We start from the raw sequence: 21,217 nt of genomic DNA, 5'->3' as shown, positions 1-21,217 counted from the left end.
TTTGAGCATTACTTTGCTAGCATGTGACATGAATGCAGTACTTTGAACATTCTTTGGCATTGCCTTTCTTTGGGATTGATGAAAACTGAACTTTTCCAGTCCTGTGGCCACTGCTGAGTTTTCCAAATTTGCTGGCATATTGAACGTAGCAATTTAAAAGCATCATCTTTTAGGATTTGAAATACCTCAGCTAGAATTCCATCAACTCCACTACCTTTGTTCATAGTGATGCTTCCCAAGGGCTTACTTGCCTTTGCATTCCAGGTTGTCTGGCTATTGTCCAGTGATCACACCACCGTTGTTATCTGGGTCATGAAGATCTTTTTTTGTATAGTTCTTCTGTGTATTCTTGCCACCTCTTCTTAATATCTTCTGCTTCTGTTATGTTCATACCATTTCTGTCATTTATTGTGTCCATCTTAGCATGAAATTTTCCCTTAGTTTCACTAATTTTATTGAAGATATCTCTAGTATTTCCCATTCTAATATTCTCCTATTTCTTTGCCTTGATCACTAGGAAGGCTTTTGTATCTCTCCTTGCTATTCTTTGGAAATCTGCATTCAGATGGGTATATCTTTGCTTTTCTCCTTTGCCTTTCTCTTGTCTTCTTTTCTCAGCTGTTTGTAAGGCCTCCTCAGACAACCATTTTGCCTTTTTGCATTTCTTTTTCTTGGGCATGGTCTTGATCACTGCCTCCTGTACAATGTCACTAATCTCTGTCCATAGTCCTTTAGGCCCTCTGTCTATCAGATATAATCCCTTGAAATCTATGGTCACTTCCACTCTATAATCATAAGGGATTTGATTTAGGTCATATCTGAATGGTCTAGTGGCTTTCCCTACTTTCTGCAATTTAAGACTGAATTTTTCACTAAGGAGTTCGTGAGTTGAGCCACAGTCAGCTCCCAGTCTTGTTTTTGCTGACTGTATAGACTGTCTCTATCTTCAGCTGCAAAGACTATAATCAATCTGATTTTGGTATTGACCATCTGATGATGTTCATGTGTAGTCTTTTCTTGTTTTGTTGGCAAAGGGTGTTTGCTATGACCAGTACGTTCTCTTGGCAAAACTCTGTTTGCCTTTGCCCTGTTTCATTTTGTACACCAAGGTCAAATTTACCTGTTATTCCAGGTATCTCTTGACTTCCTGGTTTTGCATGTCAGTCCCCATGATGAAAAGGATATCTTTTTTGGGGTGATATCCTATCTAGAACTAAGGTTCTAGAAGGTCTTTTAGGTCTTCATAGAACCATTCAACTTCAGCTTCTTTGGCATTACAGGTTGGGACATAGACTTGGATTACCACGATATTGAATAGTTTGCCTTGGAAATGAACAGAGAGCATTTTGTCGTTTTTGAGATTGCACCCAAGTACTGCATTTTGGACTCTTTTGTTGACTATGATGGCTACTTCATTTCTTCTAAGGGACTTTTTCCCACAGTGGTAGATATAATGGTCATCTGAGTTAAATTTGTCCACTTCACCCCATTTTAGTTCATTGATTCCTAAAATATCGATGTTTACTCTTGGCATTGCCTGTTTGACCACTTCCAATTTACCTTGATTCATGGACCTAACATTCCATGTTCCTATGCAATATTGTTTTTACAGCATTGAACTTTATTTCCAACACCAGTCACATCCACAACTGGGTGTTGTTTTCGCTTTGGGTTAGAGGAGCAGATTTCTCCTGATTCCACCAAAATGAATCTGATTGTTATCAGGCTAGAGTCCCAATTGCTCATAGCCTTAGGTAAAGACCATCTGCCACTTGATTGTCTCAGTTCTCTAAGAGATAAAACTAATGACACAATTGAGGAATCATGGACCAAAGGGCAAGAGAAGGAAAATAACTGTAAGGGGTTCTAAGAATGACCTTAGAAGCCCAAGGAAGCTGGGGAAACTTCTTTTGTTCCTGTCACAAATTTGTTCAGCCAGGCCCTTCTTATTCTGAGTATTTGGCCAAGTGACCTTCTCTCTATTAAAGAAAAAGTTGTACTGGAGTATAGTTGATTTACAATGTTGTGTTAGTTTCAGCAAAGTAAATCAATAGACATATATCCACTGTTTTTAAAAGGTTCTTTTCTTTAAAAAAGATAAAGGCTATTACAGAGTATTGAGTAGACTTCCCTCTGCTCTACAGTAGGTTCTTATTAGTTATCTATTTTATATATACTTCCCTGGTGGCTCAGACTATACAGAATCCACCTGCAGTGCAGGAGACCTGGGTTAGATCCCTGGGTTGGGAAAATCCACTGGAGGAGGGCATGGCAACCCACTCAGGTATTCTTTTTTTTTTTTTTAAATTGTGTTGTCTTCTTTTATTATTATTATTATTTTTACTTTACAATATTGTATTGGTTTGCCTGGAGAATCCCCATAGGCAGAGGAGCCTGGCGGGCTGCAGTTCATGGGGTTGCAAAGAGGTTGGATACGTATATAGTAGTTTATGTATGTCAATCCCAGTCTCCCAATTTGTCCCTTCCTCCCTACCCACTGGTAACCATAAGTTCATTTTCTACATCTGTAACTCTATTTCTCTTTGGTAGGTAAGTTCATTTGTACTGCTTTTTAAGATTCCATGTATAAGTGATATCATATGATATTTGTCTTTGTCTGCAAGTGGTTTTCTCTGGCAATTGGGATGTGCTCTCTTTTATCTGACCACTAGTGTTAACATAAAAACAATTGGAAATGGTTGCTGGGGCACAAATTCCCCCTTGATCAGCCAGCAGGGAGTCAAGAGCTTTGCAGTGGTCAAGTGTCATGTGGGCCAGAGGGTCTAGTGAAGATTTTGTCATTCTAAGGTTAGAAGTGGGTTCTCTACTTACCTAGGCCAGTCTCTGACTTTTTTAAATTTCTTTTTTTTTTATACTTAGGTTATTATAAATTCTTTCTCATGCTAGGCTCACCAGGGAGCCTAACAAGAGTGACACCTGCTATTACCAGTCCAGCTACCCTCCTGACTAGATGAGTGGCCCCCTTTGATTCACAGGTTGTGTGAGTGTAATTAAAATCTGAATGTAACCTTGATTTGGGTGTGAACCACATATAGCCCAATGTCCCCTGGTAGTTTTCTTGGAGACAGTTGATGGCCCAACATGGGTAGTCCTTGCTACAGGGTCCTCAAGGAACAAATATCCCTCAGGGACACACACACTGTCTTTGAATTTTATTGAGTCTTGTTTAGGCTCATGGTGGCACCCTTCCATCCAGGGTACTTGCACATGGCCAGGGCCCTCCATGTTTGGTATGATCCTGTCCCCAGAGCCCTTAAGCATGGTAACTATCTAGAGTCGGCCATGCCTGTCAGTGGAGGGCTCATAGTGAACTGTTGGTTGGACCCCCAGAAAACAGGGATTTGACTAACACATAGGCCTTTGCAGGGGTGTGGTGGCAATGGGGCAACCCTGATGTCCCTGGGCAGAAGCCTGGGCATGGTGGAATTAAACCGTAGTTTGGTGATATTGTCAGCTGAAGTTCCCTGAAAGTCTGGTGGGCTAGCCCCGACTGAGGCTGATGGTGACAGATCCAACAGTCAGTAAAATCCCAGCCCTTTTGGATGTTTGAATGTTACTTTTAAAAATAAATGAATTTTCCCGAGAGTGATACTGAGGAGGACCATAAGAAGAATCAACTACATTTTAGTTGGGAAGCTATTACTTATCTTGAGGTTGTCTTCAGAAGGTTGGGTTCAGAAAGAGGCTCACATGAGTGTTCTGGCTGAGGGGAGTCTGACAGGACTGTAAGTAGTTCAGGGTCCAGAGCCTGTTAGACTTAGGGTGTTGTGTCCATAAGATAACTCTCTGTAAAAATTTCTCTGTGAAGAAGGCAATGGCATCCCACTCTGGTACTCTTGCCTGGAAAATCCCATGGATGGAAGAGCCTGGTAGGCTGCAGTCCATGTGGTCACACAGAATCGGCCATGACTGAAGTGACTTAGCATAGCATAGCATAGCAAAAACTTCTCTGTGTTGACAACTGATCTGAGGAGATCCTGAGACCTCAAGTTTACAACTGCTTTGAATATGACTGGTGCTAAGACACTTCAGTCATGTCCGACTGCGACCCCAGGGACTGTAGCCCACCAGGCTCCCCTGTCCATGGGATTTTCCAGGTTTGAACACTGAAGTGGGTTGCCGTTTCCTTCTCCAGGGAATCTTCCCAACCTGGGGATTGAACCAGCATCTCTTACATCTCCTGCTTTAGCAGACAGATTCTTTACCACTAGCGCATGTAGGTATCTTCCAATCTGATACATTTCAGAAGATTTAAGTCCTCAGTAATATAGGAAGATATCTGCAGCCTTACCCACAATGGCCATTCAGCTCTATTCTGCATGCCTGAACCACTGTTACTTTATTTTGATTTCTAAACATATTTTTTTTTCTTAATAATTAAAGCAGAGGTACAATGTATGTTCAGTAGGCCACAAAGAGGCTGCTTTAATTATGTAATATATAAGCCAGCATGACTTTCCTATACCTAGAATGTATGTGTGTTTGTGAGCATATATCTAATTTTCCTCATATCTTTATATATTTAAAATGTAGACTTTTTTTTAACAATGTCCATGAATGTAGGTTTCTAATTAGAGATATATAAGTTGGATATATGTCACTCTCCTTTTAATTTTTAACAGGTGGCTAAACCCCTTGTTTAAAATTGGTCACAAACGGAAATTAGAACCAGATGACATGTACTCGGTGCTTCCAGAAGATCGCTCCCAGTGCCTTGGAGAAGAGCTGCAAGGGTGAGCACAGACATCAGGGAGAAGGGGAGAAAGAGTGAGAATTTCCACGTGGGGCTAAAGGTTTGGGGGAGGCTTTGACTTCCTCTGGGTTCTTCTGAGACTCCTCTCCTGACACTGCATGCTCAGCCACTCAGTTGACCCTGGGCTTAGCCCACTTTGGAGACCCATGTTCCCTGTGCATCTGTGGGCGTGGAGGGAGCCCACAGCCACGGCCCTGGAGGCCGAGCTCTGTCCCCGGAGGTGGGGTCCCTGGAGGAGGGAGTCTATCCTCCTGAGCTGCTCATGACCTGTGAGTCTAGCAAATCTTGGCAGGAATTTGTTTCCAGAATCTGGAACTTTTGCCTCAAGGCCTGTTTCTCTGGTGCTTCAGAGTCTGCACTGCTTATCTTTTAGGAGCCCTGTGAGCAGGTAGCCAGCATCTATGGGGCAGCCACAGAGTGCCCTGTAGTGAAGGCTTATCTTCCACTCTGTCCCTCTCCCATTTTCCCTTTGGTGGACACGCTGTTCTTTACTGTGCTTTGTTTTGTATCACAGGTACTGGGATCAAGAAGTTAAGAGAGCCCAGAAGGATGCACAGGAACCCTCTTTAGTGAAAGCAATCGTAAAGTGTTACTGGAAATCCTATTTAATTTGGGGAATGTTTACATTTCTTGAGGTAAAAGATTTTCATACTGTGTGCTGCTTTTTGGTGTATGTGTCTCAGTACTGAGGTGGACGGGGCCGGTGGGGAGAGAGGCCAGTGGTCTGAGGTCTGAGGATAAACCCTCATAGAAACATGATAGACTCAGAGGTTGTATTAATCTTTAGAATGGCGAGAAGTGGACTCCAGGGGTTACTATTCTTCTTTTAACTGATTAAAGAGTGTTGTGGAAGGATGGCCTTGAAGTAAAAGACATTTTATATTGTGTTAGAAAGTTCCTGGTGTTCAGTATAAATGCTGACTGATCTTTGACCAAAATAAGATTCCAACAGCCTCAGGCAATATGTGCCCTCTGATTTAGAGGAAGGTAATTTGGACCTGAGCCCAGAATAACATACATTTTATGGCACTCATTTATAGTTTAATAAGGTAAAAATTGTTACCTTGACCAGGTCACATCTGTAAATGCTTTTCTAAGGAGATACCATCGCCTCTCCTCTTCCAGGGGAACAGAACCCAGGGCCCTGCATCTGGCCTGTAGCCGCCCAGAACTCCTAAGAGCACACCTTTCCCCAGGCTGCCCCCTTCCCCATGGGCTGGCACTGTGAGCAAAGCCCCCGTGGGGAGGAGCTCCAGCTTCACCGTGAATTCTGTGCATCCTCCACGCTGCTTTCTTTCCCTGGTTGTGGGAGCAGATTCCTGGTTGAAGGGGGAGTCCTGATAGCCTGGCATTGGCAGAGGGTGTAGGAGGGAATGTGCAGGGCAAACCAGAGGCAGAAAGCTGTGATGTCAGTGACCTCCATGACCCTGAAGATCCTGGGTCAAGATCCCCCAGAGGACAGTTCACCTGGGGACACAGGGCTGTCAGCCCCTGTTCTGGCTGAGCCTGTTGGGGTCTGCTGCTGACCCCCCTGGGGGGCTCATGCTCTCTGTGGTCCCTTAGCGCTGCCTTAGGGACACGGGCGGGCTGTGAGTGTGTGAGCAGGAGGGATGGAAGATGCAGGTGCTGTGAAAGGCATGCAGAAGGTGGAGAAGGTGTGAGCTGTCCTCAGTCCATCGTGTTGGGGGTGAGATGGGTGGGCCAGGTGGTTTACAGGTGGGTGGCGTGGCTCTTGTTTAAAGGCTGTGCTGGACTGAAGGGCACTGCGGGCAGTGGGCAGCTGGGCAGGTGAAGTCCACCCCACACAACTGGAGAGACCAGAGAATCCGTCAGCTCCCAGGTGACTGGATGGTCCTGGGGGATGGAGTTCTCACTGATTTCAGAAGAGGATTGGCCATTGTGCCAGAGGGTGGGACAGGTATGTGGGGCAGGGTGCCACCTTTGAGAGGGCACTGACCACCTAGGTACTGCAGTGCCTTGTGAAGGACAGGGGTGGGAAAGGGAGCAGGAGCCCGTCAGGCTGCCCCAGCCCTTCTTTGTCCCATGTGCAGCTGTCCCAGTCATGGAATTTCCACTTAGTCACAGTAAGTCTGTTTGAAATACACAGGTGGCAAGCTGGTGTGGCCTGTTTGTGCAGGATTTCCTGACCTCACACAGCAGAGCTCTCATGAATTCTGCTTATCAGGAAACCCTGGGGCCTCGGTGTCTGCCTGTGGCTCATGCCAGGTGCCTGGTTGGTTAAGTGGCCTCCGGGTTTAATGTTGGATCATATCCTGGAGCAGGTCTCTCTTTGCTGTCCCTGGTTCTCTAGTTTCTCTTTGGTACCAGATGCCAAAGAGACTTAAAGTCAGGTGGGTTCAAAGCATAGCCCATGTGGCTGGATTTGAACTGAGCTACTGGTTTTCTTGCTGTTCTGGGCTGTTAGCCCCTTGAGTGGGGTCACTAAGCCTTGTGTGGATCCCATTCTAATATGAGTCCTGGGTCTTGTCTGTGGCAGCTCATGGGAGAAGCAGACATAGAGGGAGAGGCCGCAGGGTCTGGGGTTCTTCCTGAGAGGGAATCCTCCCCACTGTGGTGCTGGGAGTGTTGATTTCAAAGTTGTCCAGCCCCAGTAATACTTCCTGCTGGGGATCCAGGAAGGCCAGGCCTGGGGCTGCATAAGGTGCAACTGATAGAGGCATGGGCCCTTTTAGGAGGTTGGTCTCTGGGTGGTCATGGCGGAGAAGCGGGGAGTAGAGGACGTAAATTTAGGGGCTCATCTGTGTGGCAGTACTGCTAGCACTAGCAGCAGTGCTAGTTAGTTAATAATTGATTTTATGAAGCAACTTCCCGTGTTGTGATCAATCTATACTGCTTGTTATTCTTTATATTTTAGATGGTGGTAATCTAAACTTAGCCCAGGATTTTCTAAAGCACAAACATGTTTCCTTTTTGATCTCCGGCCCTCTTTTAATCCCTCAGATGCACAGAATGCCCCGTGGATCATCCATGATCCCAAGCAGTGTGGTCTTTCCACCCACAGCACGAGCAGGGCCTCCCAGGTACTCCTGGTGGCACCGGTGGGAGAAAGCAGGGTGACGCCAGTCCAGAGTGAGGGTTTTAGGGTTTTAGGATTTTGAGATATGAAAACCTCTGTCCTATGAGAAGGGCTTCCCTTGTGGCTCAGCTGGTAAGGAATCTGCCTGCAATGAGGGAGACCTGGGTTTGATCCCAGGGTTGGGAAGATCCCCTGGACAAGGGAAAGGCTACCCACTCCAGTATTCTGGCCTGGAGAATTCCATGGGCTGTCCTGTGAGAACTGAGGAGTATGTCTTCCTCTCAGAGAAATAAGTAGCAGGCTAAGGAGCACTTGCTTGTCACCCCTAATTAGAACAGAACAGCCGGAGAGCTCCCAGCACCCCTGGCCCCTGTGTGCACCTCCACGGGTACTGTGGGTGGAGAGGACAGGTCCCCACCTGCCCAGGGCCCTCAGGGTGGAGAGGAGGAGCCTGAAACCTCTGCCTGGGCCTGAGTCACAGAGACCACCTCCCCCGGTCATTAGTGCTTCTCTTTGAGAGGTAAGGTCTCCATTGCTGGTGTGTAAGTGGGGTGACCTCGGAGATCCAGAGTGGGTTCACCCAGTCCCTTCCCCTGAGAGGGGAGGTGTTGCCGGGAGTTATGTCCTCTTTCCAGGATCCTTAGAAGTGGCCCAGCCTTGTCTAGTCACTTGGCCTTTGTTTGAAGCCACTTTTGCTGATGGTCTCTGGTCCAGTTGGAGGCTGTGGGAAGCCCATGTGTGTGTAAACCTTCACTTTGGAGCTCAGTTGATGAACAGGAAGTAAACAGAATCGTCTGCATCCCACAGTGGGCTTTGTGCCTCAACTCACAGCTGGTTCCCCAAGAGCTGAGTGGTCTTTGCATTTATTTCCCAATCCTTTCTTCCATGTGTCCCTCACTTTGCTCAACCCAGGAGGCTGAGGAGTGGCTGTTGGTGGCAAAGGCACCGTGGGCTGAGAGCAACCGCTGAGGACCACACAGCAAGGGAGAGGAGGAGGGGGCCTTGAGCCAAGCAGAAGGGGACCTGCTGAGCAGACTGGCTGTGTGTGCCCTGCTGGTTCCTGAGAGCATAGCATTAGCCATTAGCCATTCAGTTCAGTTCAGTTCAGTCGCTCAGTTGTGTCCAACTCTTTGCGACCCCATGAATCGCAGCACTCCAGGCCTTCCTGTCCATCACCAACTCCCAGAATTTTTGGTGTTAGTAATATCCACAGTGATGACCTTGAGTTATAAATTAGGGTTTTATATTCACCTTCTTTTCTTTTTCTAAGCATATGTAAGTTTTTAATGTAAAATTAAAAGAATTTTTTTAAAACTGAAGTATGATTGGCTTACAATGTTATATTAGTTTCTGGTATATATCATTAGTGATTTAATATTTTATACAATACATGATAAGTGTAGTTACCAACTGTCACCATGCAAAATTATTCCAATATTACTGAATATATTTCCTATGTTGTATAATTCCATGATTTATTTATTTTTTAAAAGTTTATATATTTATTTTTTGCCCCCAATCCCCTTTTACTATTTTATAATTTGGAGTTTGTACCTCTTAAGTTCCCTCACCTATTTCACTTGTTTCCTCCACCCCCTTCAATCCATTTTCTTTATGTAGTCAGGGAAGTAGGAGACTCTTTTTGAAAGTTTGCATTCATAATGGTTAAAAATTGTAGCAATCTGGGTAGAAGTGAAACTTTATAGTCTAGAAAATCTGGTTTTACACATGACTTTTCTCAAGAGTTCTTGTTCCACTGTGGTCGCCTGTGAGGAACAATGAGTTTTCCAAGCCTTTGTGAATCCAGCCTCTGCCATTAAGAATAGAGTAAGTCTCTTACCAGGACTTCTAATAATAAAAGTGATGAAAAATCCTTGTTTTTATGGTGGTTTCAGAGCACTCTGCGCTGTTGTAGCTCATTTAGTTGTCACAGGATTCCTCCGAGGGAGGCACGGCAGGTATTTTCACAGATAAAGACCCGGAGGCCCAGGAGGGCACTTGATGGGCTTGGGGTCCTGTGACTGGCAGGTGGCCGACCTGGTCTCTGAGGTGCGGTGCTCTGACTGCTAGACCCCTGTTCTCTGTGTTCTGTCCTCTCCTCCCACAGCCTCCACTGAGGCTCAGAGCATAGAGGAGCTGCTTTTCTAGCAACAGCTCTGGCCCCTTTGTCACCTGATTTCTATACTGTTTTTTTTTTTTTTTTTTTTTTCTTTTTAATTTCCTGTAGATTTTTAAGAACACTTTAAAAATACAAAAATAGAATGAAAAGGTAACACAACGTGTCACTCCAGAATAGGGCATTCTGGCAGAAAAATTGTTGTGAGTTGATTGTGTTTTTCAGAAATAGACACAGGAGAAACTCTGAAGACAGAGTAGAATTATTCTTCTGAGGGGCATTTACACAGATAAAGGAAATCTCCATTCGTAAAGGTGTCTCCCTCTCTGTACCAGAAAAAGAAGGATGGCTCTAAATCACAGCAGAATCCTGTTGAAGGACAGTCTTCAAGAAGGATGAAATCTGCATAATAAACCCAACCCTGCTGTAGTTTAAGCTGCTTTCCTTGTTAAACTCTCATTGGCGCTCCATCACCTTTTGTCTTTAGCTGGAGATGGCATTTAAGGTGGTGGCTTGGGCTATCTCAGGGAGTTACTCAGTTCTTGATATTTCTCATGTGTATCAGAAATATACATGTTAATAAAATTCTGTTTGATTTTCTCTTGATATCCTCTCATTTACTACAGGGATCCTCAGCTAAGAACTCAGAAAGGTAAAGGGAAATAAGCCCCTATGTCACCCTAAGTCAGCATCAGTAATTGCCATAATGAGCAGTCTTGATTCATCTGAAACTCACCCTTACCTCCCAAGATTCTTTTAAAGAAGTTCCAAGACATCAAATCATTTTTATCCATAAATATTTTGTATGTATCTTTAAAAGATGTGGAATCTCCCTCCACTAAACATATTTAGCATAAACATTATTTTTATAGACTTCCCTTGTATCTCAGATGGTAAAGCATCTGCCTACAAAGAGTGAGACCCAGGTTCAATCCCTGGGTTGGGAAGATTTCCTGGAGAAGAAAATAGCAACTCACTCCGGTACTCTTGCCTGGAAAATCCCATGGTCAGAGGAACATGGGAGGCTAATCCATGGAGTCTCAAAGAGTTGGACACGACTGAGAGCCTTCACTTTCACTTTATTGTTTTATGCATAAATATTAACTTTAATATCATTAGTATCTAGCCAGTGCTCACAGTTGTCTTTTTTCCCCTCTTCTGTTGGAAGCAGTATTAAATAAGGTACACTTGGCTGACACAGGTTATTCAGATTGCCTTTCTGTTCCCCTCCACCCCGAGCCTCTAGGTTGTTTGTCCAGTAGAGATTCCCACAGCCTGGATTTGGCTGATGGCATCTTCCCTTGTGTCAATTAACTTGTTCCCCTGGCACCTTAGGTAGGTGTTTAGGTCTAGAAGTTTAATATAGCTCATTTGGATTTTCTTCACCCCTTTTGTCTATGTAGGAGGTAGGGTTGTATATCTCCTTTATAAGGTACATAACATCTTTTGTGTGTGTGTTTGTGTGTGTGTGTGTGTGTGTGTGTGATGTTGGAGCTATTCATGATCCTTGCTCAAGGTCCATTAATTTATTAAGGGTTGCAAAGTGCGGATGTTCTAGGCTCTTTGGTTAACGCTGAACTATGGTGTTTATAGGGAGAGTAGGGGAAAATAATTTTTTCCATTTTTTTAATTTAATTTTATTTTTTAACTTTACAATATTGTATTGGTTTTGCCATATATCAAAATGAATCTGCCACAGGTACACATGTGTTCCCCATCCTGAACCCTTCCCCCTCCTCCTTCCCCATACCATCCCTCTGGGTCGTCCCAGTGCACCAGCCCCAAGTATCCAGTATTGTGCATCGAACCTGGACTGGCGACTCGTTTCATATATGATATTATACATATTTCAATGCCATTCTCCCAAATCATCCCACCCTCTCCCTCTCCCACAGAGTCCAAAAGACTATTATACAGAGTGAAGTAAGCCAGAAAGAAAAACACCAATACAGTATACTAACGCATATATATGGAATTTAGAAAGATGATAACAATAACCCTGTATACGAGACAGCGAAAATTTTTTTCCATTTTTAAAAGCTGTTTTCAAAATGGGGAATTGGTTCTCCTCTAGTGAGGAGAGGGGCTAGTGAGTTTTCATGGTTGGTTGTTTGGTTTGGTTTTGTGAATGTCAGTTTGAGCTCATGGATTTAAGAATTTCTGATCTGCTTCAGTCCATTTTATTTGTTATGCTCATATCAACCTTGGGCCATCTTTGGGCAGTGGGAGTATATTCAGGTTGGGTCCTAAGTCTTTTGCACATACTCTAGAAGTCTTGGCTATTTTTTTTTTTAATGTCTTTTTTTTTGTTTGTTTTGGTTTTTTGGTTTCTGGTGTGACAGGATGTTTCTAGTTCATTTTGTACAGCATTTGCTCAGCCCTGGAATCATCCATTTCTCCAAGCAACCCTGTCTTCTTTTAGTGTGAAATGGTATTTAAAGACTATAGTCTGGATGTTGGAGGGGCTTACAGGTCTTGCTTATTGTTTCTTGGCTTTTTTTCATTAGACCAAGTTAGAATACATTTCTAAGGTAAACAAATATGTTTATATGGGTGTTTCCAATCCAAATCAGATACAGGACACTAGTTTTTTACTTCATCTTATTGTGCTTATATCTATATCTCTTTTCTCCCATCATCTATTCTCTTTGTCCCATGTCTAAGCCCAATTTTCAATGATATCAACATAATTATTCATTTGCTTTAGCTTATAATGTGACTTCTGAAAACATAATAAGATTTATCTTTTGGTAGTTCATACTGTCTTCACGTGGGTGTATCATGCAGAGAATGTGTTTTCAAATTGTTTTGTTTAAAACCACTTTTAATAGTTCTTTTTTGTATGGCTCTTTGAACCAACAGGATGGGTAGATATTTAGGTAGTTTTATTTAAATTTGCTCTGAAATTTTAGGAATTTCTTTCTAAAAAATTAGTTCTTTTATAATTATAATTCTGTACAATGTTTTCCTGATTCCAAAATCAAGACAAGGCTACTTTTAAAGAAGGCTGATATCCTTGTTAGCTCTATTCTAATTCTCCTTCTCCTTTTAGAGATAACTTTCCAGGCTAACTTTGACTCATCTGTTTATTAATGTTTTTTAAATATAGTTTTATCTGAAATTTTAGTTGTCTTACTGTGCAGAATGAAAATTTTCAATTTCAATGCTGTAATCTCTGGACTAGGGTTTATAAGGATTTTTCTGTAAGCATGAAATGTGTCATGGAACTCTGGTTAAAACTCTTTGTGATCATTGTAACTCCTTCATAGCAGGTCTGTAGCCATTCCAGGCTCAGGTGCCAAGACAGTGCAAGAGTGGAGGTTAGCAGATGCTTACATGGGGTTAGTTTCTGCATCCAGACTCTTTCAGGGAGAGGAAACTTCAGGCTCCACCCAGTCAGTTGAACCTAAACCAGTTTCTGGAGGCTGGACCTCTGGCATCAGAGTGCCCTTATCCCCACCCAGGCGATGGTAAGGTGCAGTCAGGATGAAGACCACTGTGTAAAAGAGGAGTGAAGGCTAGGATATCTAGAATGCTGGTGGGTATGATTTCACAGATTCACTGCTTTTTCTCCTCATCTCTGGATTTTTCTCAACTCTACTTTAGAACTCCCCCAGTTCTAAAGATTAACTGCCTGTTCAACTTTTCCCTACAAGCTCACTCTTTTCTGCTTATATGTTTCACTCAAGTGTTTTTCTTTGTTACCTTGCTTCTGTTTTTGTGTGTTTATTTCCATGAATGAGATGTGGGGAAATTGGGTGAGAAATGTTTCAAGTACCTTAACTTGGAGGAGGAATTCTATCCACTGCAGAATTTCTAGTTTCTAACCAAACCCTGCAGGAAGTTATCCTAAGAAGCAAAAGGTGGGACCCAATATCAGGTGCTTTCAGGAGGCTGAATACCAAGGACTCTATCAAGAAATGGCTACCACAAGATTCCCTGGCAGTCTGGTGGTTAAGACTCCATGCACCCAACGCAGATATGAGGGTTTTTGATCCCTGGACTGGGAACTAAGATTCTGCATGCCACAGGGTGTGGCCAAAATAAAAAGTCTGCCTCAGAGACTCAGACTCTCAGATAATCCTGAATAATGGATGTTGTGGTATTAAATTCAGCTCTTTTAAAGATCCTTTATGATTGCAGAGCTGTGAAGCATTCTTATGAAAGAATAAGAACTATATTCTCAATTGGTTTGTGGAAAGAATATACATGTGTATAGATTGATGTCAGAGAGGAAAGGTTTAAGGCACAGTGTTTGACCTTATTCCTGCTTATCAAGAAAGTTTTAATTCAGTTAGCTTCATGATTGATAATTAATATTTTCTCAGTTGTTTTATTTCTTATTAGTTAATGGTGAGAATCGGGAATGTACAGATGAGAGAATTCCTTGGTGGTGTCTGGTCACACCAGTGTACACGTTGGTGGGGGCAGCTCCCAGGAATGGCTGCCACCAGTGTCTGTGTCCCCAGGGTGAGCCACAGCCACTCCTTGCCTCTCTGAGAGACTCTCCAAGGCAAGCAGAATCTTCTGAAATTCGGTCTATCCTTGGGATTCACACCACTGTTTCATTTGGAGTTAATACTTGGACTAGAGCATTGAGCATATGCAGGAGTTAATCTTCTGGTAGCGGACAAACTTTTGCCTGGTTTGCCTCAGGCAGTTGTTCCAAATGTCAGAAATGGAAACACTCACAGATTACAAATGCTGCTGCCACCTGTCCTGTTAAATGATTCTCCATTTAACAGGACAGGTTAAATGTCCTGTTTAACAGTGGGCATCCTGTTTAACAGTGGACATGTCTAACCTTTCCTGTGGTCATGTATGGATGTGAGAGTTGGACTGTGAAGAAGGCTGAGCACCGAAGAATTCGTGCCTTTGAACTGTGGTGTTGGAGAAGACTCTTGAGAGTCCCTTGGACTGCAAGGAGATCCAACCAGTCCATTCTGAAGAAGATCAGCCCTCGGATTTCTTTGGAAGGAATGATGCTAAAGGTGAAACTCCAGTACTTTGGCCACCTCATGCGAAGAGTTGACTCATTGGAAAAGACTTTGATGCTGGGAGGGATTGGGGGCAGGAGGAGAAGGGGAAGCCAGAGGATGAGATGGCTGGATGGCATCACTGACTCGATGGACGTGAGTCTGAGTGAACTCCAGGAGTTGGTGATGGACAGGGAGGCCTGGCATGCTGTGATTCATGGGGTTGCAAAGAGTCAGACATGACTGAGTGACTGAACTGAACTGAACCTTTCCTTGTGTGTGGAGGGCATAGATTTACTCGGTCTACCTTTGATGGCCTCAGTCACTTGTGCCCTGTGTGTTCTGGAAGCTTTGAAGAATCATATTTAATATGTGTCTTCTTACTTTCTATATGTACTTGGGGTTTTGTTTTCACAGTTTTGTGCTATTCATTATTTTGCTTTCTATTTTTTCTTTTTGAGAGAAATTACTGGAAAATTGTTTTTTACTTGCTGCTATTTTTCATATGGAGCATAATATCAATTTTCTGTTTTCCATAGTTGCAACTTATGCCAGAATGGAAATTCCTTGCATGTTATACTTTTCATCAGTGCTCTAAATTGCCGTGACTGCTCCTTGCTGGAGGCAAAGTTGTGTGTGTGTGCTCTGTCACTCAGTTCTGTCTGACTCTTTGTGACTCCATGGACTGTAGCCTGCCAGGCTTCTCTGTCCATAGGATTATCCTGGCAAGAATCCTGGAGTGGGTTGCCATTTCCTCCTCCAGAGGATCTTCTCAACTCAAGGATTCAACCTGCATTTCCTGTGACTCCTGCATTGAGATGGATTCCTTACCATTGAGCCATTGGAGAAAGCCCCAAGATAATAAATGACTCTCCCCCCAAATTGCATCAGTAACAGTTCATGTTTGAAATCCTTTGTTATCTTTTTGAAAGATAAGAAATTTTCTATCCCAATTAAATAATAATCATTATCAAGAATAAAAAGAATTCATAGATGAGTGGAAGATATGAGCCATGAAGTGGCATTATACCTTAATGAGGCTATTTCTCCAACTGCTTTTTTGTCTTTGTTTTGTTAATATTGATTTATTTGGCTGTGCTGGGTCTTAGTGTCTGCATGTGGGATCTACTTCCCTGACCAGGGATCGAACCAAGTTTCCCTACATTGGGAGTGTGGAGTCTTAGCTAAAGGATCACCAAGGAAGTCCCTCAACTAGGTTATTAAATATTGTTTCTCAGTGAAAAACTCCAGATGTGCTTAGGCAGTAATGACCTGCCTTTATTTACACTCCTGTTTGCTGGATTTATTGAATTTATCCATATTATCTTTGGTGAGTGCTATTACTCTTATTTCTCCTCTAATTACAAGGATGTTAGGCTCAAATGGAGAGCTGAGTAACAGGCAACAGTGTTTCCCAAATAGAATCATAAGTTTCAGGAAAGTTTTGGATGGCAGATTGCCGGGATCCAGCCCCAGCAGGATCCAGGGGTACCCTCAGGATGACGAGCTAGGCGAAAGGATAGCAAAGCAGAGAGCAGGGCTTGATCTTCCTTGATAAACACAGAAAGCCAATAAAGCTCCTGACACGGAACTTGCTCTGTTCACGGAAGCCGCAGGTGCCCTCTCAGTGGGGTGAGGATGCAGGTGGTCGGGGATAGACCCCTGTTAATGACAGAAGAGTTGGTGAATGGCATAATATAATAAACAGTAGACAGATTTTGGTTTTGGGATAGATGCTTGAGCAGATTCAGGGGGTCCCTTGAGTTCTGATCAGCCTTGCTCGTCAGATCTCTTCACTCCCCTTGCTAGTGAAGATGCAAGGCGCCTTCCCGATCAGGTCTTAGAAGCCCAGGCAAAAAAGTGAACTCAGAGAGCCCCAGTGCCCCAAGGAGTCATCCTGAGAGAAGGACAGAAATAGAAAAGGAGGGAAAAGGAAAAAAAGAATGACACGGGGAGACCAAGCTTCGGTGAGCGAGGCCCACGACTTTATTTTCAAAAGGAACTTTTATAAACTTGACTTGTACATAGAGGGAAATGAAAGATGCAAAATCATACAGAGTCAGCCCAAACATTACATCTGTTTTGTCTTTATCAAAACCAGGATTTTTTCTGCATACCTTTCCCATAAACAATGTTGTGTACAGTATCTTCTGGCCTTGGAGGCCTGTGGACATTTTATGACCCTTTTTTGATAAAGGCTGCTCACCCATAAAACTTATTTTCCCTTGAAGTGTTTTTTCTTTATATTTCTAATTTATGTCAGCCTCAGAAAATGCTAATCAGAGTTACATTCTTACAGAGCAAAGGTGCAGTAAGTTACCACAAAGAAAGAACCAATTAGCTCAAAGTTCTGATGTGGTTAATTCCAAGGCTGCTACTTGTTTTTCTTACATTCCAACTATGTTAACCAATGCACTCGCAGGTGCACAATGGATAAGGGATATGGGAACTTGGCAGCAAGCATTGGCTTAACAATGAAATCCTACACCAGCACTACCCTAATAGTTTTTAACTCTTTGAAAGGCTCTATATTTCTAGAATGTTTTAGGCTTCCCATGTCTCTCATGGTTGGGAGGCTATGAACAGTCACATGCATAGCTGCAAGAGTCTAGATAAGCCTGACAGGCAAGCTAGAAAGCCATCAGAGGGGTTTGAATTGAAACACTCCTATCATGCCCAGGAGACTTATTAACTAAAGCCCTAAGTTGATTTTTTCCAGAGAAAGGTGGTCGGGGATAGACCCCTGTTAATGACAGAAGAGTTGGTGAATGGCATAATATAATAAACAGTAGACAGATTTTGGTTTGGGGATAGATGCTCGAGCAGATTCAGGGGGTCCCTTGAGTTCTGATCAGCCTTGCTCATCAGATCTCTTCCACATGACCTTGTCATGGGTAAGATCTCCTGTGGTGGCTCCCAGCAGCAGATATTACTGCTGGGCTTCTGGTGGTTTGTGGCTCCAGCACTGGACTGCCCTTGGCGGCACCTGGGCTGGGACTGCCTGTGTGTACAGTATGATGTTCTTGCTTCTCTGTGTAAGCCTCCACATTTCCACCTCAGAAAACTGTAAACAGTATGTTTGACAATCCACTGTGTCAAGGACTTTTCCAAGAGCTCTCTGTGCCTCTTGGGATGGATGACAGGACGTGGTGGAAATGTATCAGTTACATTTTACTCAGTTCTGATCATCTTACTTACACTTCTTCAACTAAACAGTGTTCCCTTTATCTTCTATCGTAGATGAAAATCTCCATGACTTCATGGAGGGAGAGGCAATTGGTGCAGCCTGTTAAAGTGTGTGTGTGCATGTGTCCATTTGTGTAGAACAAGACAGGAATGTTAAGGTTTAATGAGACCCCTATATGAGGGATGGGGACATCTTTTGATAAATATCCTGATCAAGCACTGGTTGGCTGAGCAGAAAATGCTTGTTTTTTTTTTTTTTTTTTTTTTTTGAGGGGGTGTTTGGTGTTATGGATTCTCCTTCCTTCTTCTTGTGTGTGAGTTCCTTAGCTTCAGACAGACAGAAGAGAGCTATCAAAGCATACCTGTCAAGTAAGCAAAGCTTACTCTGTCTGTGTTAGTAATGCAGGATTGCCAAAAAAGGAAAAGCCCTGTTCCTGAAAGACTTCCAAACTTTTAACATTTTGTCTTTTGAGAAGTCTGTGGAGGAAATGATATTGCGGCCCAAGGTGTTTAGTTTTGGTAACTTGGATTTGTTGAATGATTTTCCTTGATGGTGAAGAAGGGGACCTAGGAAGAAGGGGGCCTTCAAGGGGTGACTAGAGAGAAGAAGTAGGTTGTGAGGTGGAGTGGCTGTTTGGCAGGGTGGGTAGGTGTTGCTGTTCCTTTGCCTTTTTCTTTGGGAAAGAAACTTGCTTTCCCTAAGTCTTACTCAGAGTGGAAGCCTCAGTGCACCCTGAGTCAATTGGTTTAGGCCTTGGGGAAGAGAGGATTGGTAACATTTCTTCCAAACCACCAACTTCAGAGGACGGTGGATCAAGAACTACGGAAGACATGATTTTTCAGCTTGGCCTACACCATGTTTAATTTTTTACTCCAAGGAACATTCCAACTTCTAGAGGGTAGAGGCATAGTGAGGCAGTGCTCTCGGGAGCTCAGAGCCTCCAGAGCTGCCAAGCCTGGTTTCTTTGTGGTACTCCAGCTAAAGCTGGTTTCCATTCCCTGGATCTACGTGTGGAGTTTGGGGTAGAAAAGGGTGGATGTGTTTATGCCAGTGTGTCAGTTCATAAGGATTCATGAAATAGGTAATGAAAGCGTGTCTCCCATGTGTGAACCACATTGACTTTCTATTGGGCTGGGACATTGAGAGTATGGGGGACAGGGGCAGGCTGCCAGCAGGCTTGTTCCTGTGGAAGCAGATTTCTTCCTCTTCTTCTGCCACATTTTTCTTTATTCATCTTAAGGCTCAGTTGGTATTGAGCCTGTCTGTGATATTTGTTGAGCACCCACGCTGTGCTAAGCACAATGTACTAAGGCTTTACTATGTTTGAATGGAAAATTTTGCCTTAAGGTTAAACTGTTGCCTGCTTGTCTTATAGGAGACAATAAATCTGCATATTTTTCTTTTAAATTAGTCATGAATTTAGCATTTTGTCAAAATGTATTTTAAACATGCTAATGATAAAAGTGGACTGCAGCCATGAAATTAAAAGAAGCTTACTCCTTGGAAGGGAAGTTATGACCAACCTAGATAGCATATTCAAAAGCAGAGACATTACTTTGCTGACAAAGGTCCGTCTAGTCAAGGCTATGGTTTTTCCAGTGGTCATGTATAGATGTGAGAGTTGGACTGTGAAGAAAGCTGAGCACCGAAGAATTGATGCTTTTGAACTGTGGTGTTGGAGAATACTCTTGAGAGTCCCTTGGACTGCAAGGAGATCCAATCAGTCCATTCTGAAGGAGGTCAGCCCTGGGATTTCTTTGGAGGGAATGATGCTAAAGCTGAAACTCCAGTACTTTGGCCACCTCATGCAAAGAGTTGACTCATTGGAAAAGACTCTGATGCTGGGAGGGATTGGGGGCAGGAGGAGAAGGGGACGACAGAGGATGAGATGGCTGGATGGCATCACTGACTCGATGGACGTGAGTCTGAGTGAACTCCATGAGTTGGTGATGGACAGGGAGGTCTGGCGTGCTGCAACTCACGGGGTTGCAAAGAGTCGGACAGAATAGAGCGACTGAACTGAACTGAATGATAAAAGCAAATCTTGTGTAAAGAAAAACTGACATTTCTAATTAAGACTTTTTTCTTTTCTTTCTTTTTTTCTTTCTTTTCTTTTTCTTTTCTTTTAGGAAAGCTCCAGAGTAGTTCAACCCATATTTTTGGGGAAAATGATTAATTATGTTGAAAACTATGATCCCTATGATTCTGCCGCTTTGCATGAAGCCTACGGCTATGCGGCAGGGCTGAGCGCCTGCGTGCTTCTGTGGGCCATTCTGCACCACTTGTACTTCTACCACATGCAGCATGTGGGGATGAGGCTGAGAGTAGCCGTGTGCCATATGATCTACCGCAAGGTGAGTGTCGCTCGGTACCACGGTGTGTTCCTCTCTTGAGGAATCAGGAACATTTGGGGAAAGTTCTCTGTAAATTACAAATTTTGTAACTGGGATTGTTTACACCTTCCTAGAGAAGCTTGCTTTTGCAACAAGCCAAGTTTGTTGTTGTTGAAGCAAACTTTACCAATAAATAATGAAAAGTTTTCTTTTGAGATCAAGTGTGGGCTGTCCTTGACAACTTTTAGCCATAGGCTGTCACATAATAACCACTAAATTTGTACTGTAAAATGTTAAATTAATATTCAAGAATAAGTATTAAAAGTATCAAGTTGATTTTCAATGTCTTCATGCCCAAATCCCATCGTGCTGTTTATGGAAATTTTTTGTTGTCGTTCATTAATGCCTTCAGTTACATCAAAATTGTATTTAAAAGTAAACTTCAGAGATTGGATCTATAAAACTATATCTAAGAGCAGAGAATGTACTTGATAAAGGGAATGATTCTAATTTTAAAAGACCCATCTAATTATATTCAATATAATTATGTTTGCTAGAGAAAAATACAAAGAGAATTCATGCTAAATACAGACTCACTCCTTATATTTTATAGATAGTTTTTGTTAATGGCATGAAAGAAAATAGGATATTTGAGATGAAACTTGAAATTTTACATTGTTTTACTAATTCTAGAGAGAATTTGTTGCTCTTCATTTAAATTTTTTAATATAATATTTCCTTTTATTTTTAGTATGCATTGTAGCAGTTTTAATAAGAACTGATTTAATGTGTTT

General features: G+C 42.9%; 2 protein-coding genes across 2 annotated transcripts in view; one reads left to right on the top strand and one right to left on the bottom strand.

The window, feature by feature from the left end:
- The window catches only part of LOC123328868 (ATP-binding cassette sub-family C member 4), a gene marked incomplete in the record, with an annotated part of 1,148,417 nt that overhangs the window by 1,059,660 nt on the left and 67,540 nt on the right, over positions 1 to 21,217 (bottom strand).
- Positions 1 to 21,217, top strand: part of LOC123328865 (ATP-binding cassette sub-family C member 4) — a 69,288-nt gene that overhangs the window by 5,019 nt on the left and 43,052 nt on the right. Inside the window, exons 2-4 of the mRNA XM_044926910.2 lie at positions 4,644 to 4,754; positions 5,289 to 5,409; positions 20,220 to 20,444. Coding sequence (XP_044782845.2) covers positions 4,644 to 4,754; positions 5,289 to 5,409; positions 20,220 to 20,444 — 457 coding nt within the window. The remainder of the gene's footprint in view (positions 1 to 4,643; positions 4,755 to 5,288; positions 5,410 to 20,219; positions 20,445 to 21,217) is intronic.

Source organism: Bubalus bubalis, chromosome 13 (assembly GCF_019923935.1).
Source record: "Bubalus bubalis isolate 160015118507 breed Murrah chromosome 13, NDDB_SH_1, whole genome shotgun sequence".
In the NCBI taxonomy this organism is placed as follows: domain Eukaryota; kingdom Metazoa; phylum Chordata; class Mammalia; order Artiodactyla; family Bovidae; genus Bubalus; species Bubalus bubalis.
The sequence above is the reverse complement of the archived record's forward strand: the minus strand, read 5'-3'. Positions and strand labels throughout refer to the sequence as shown.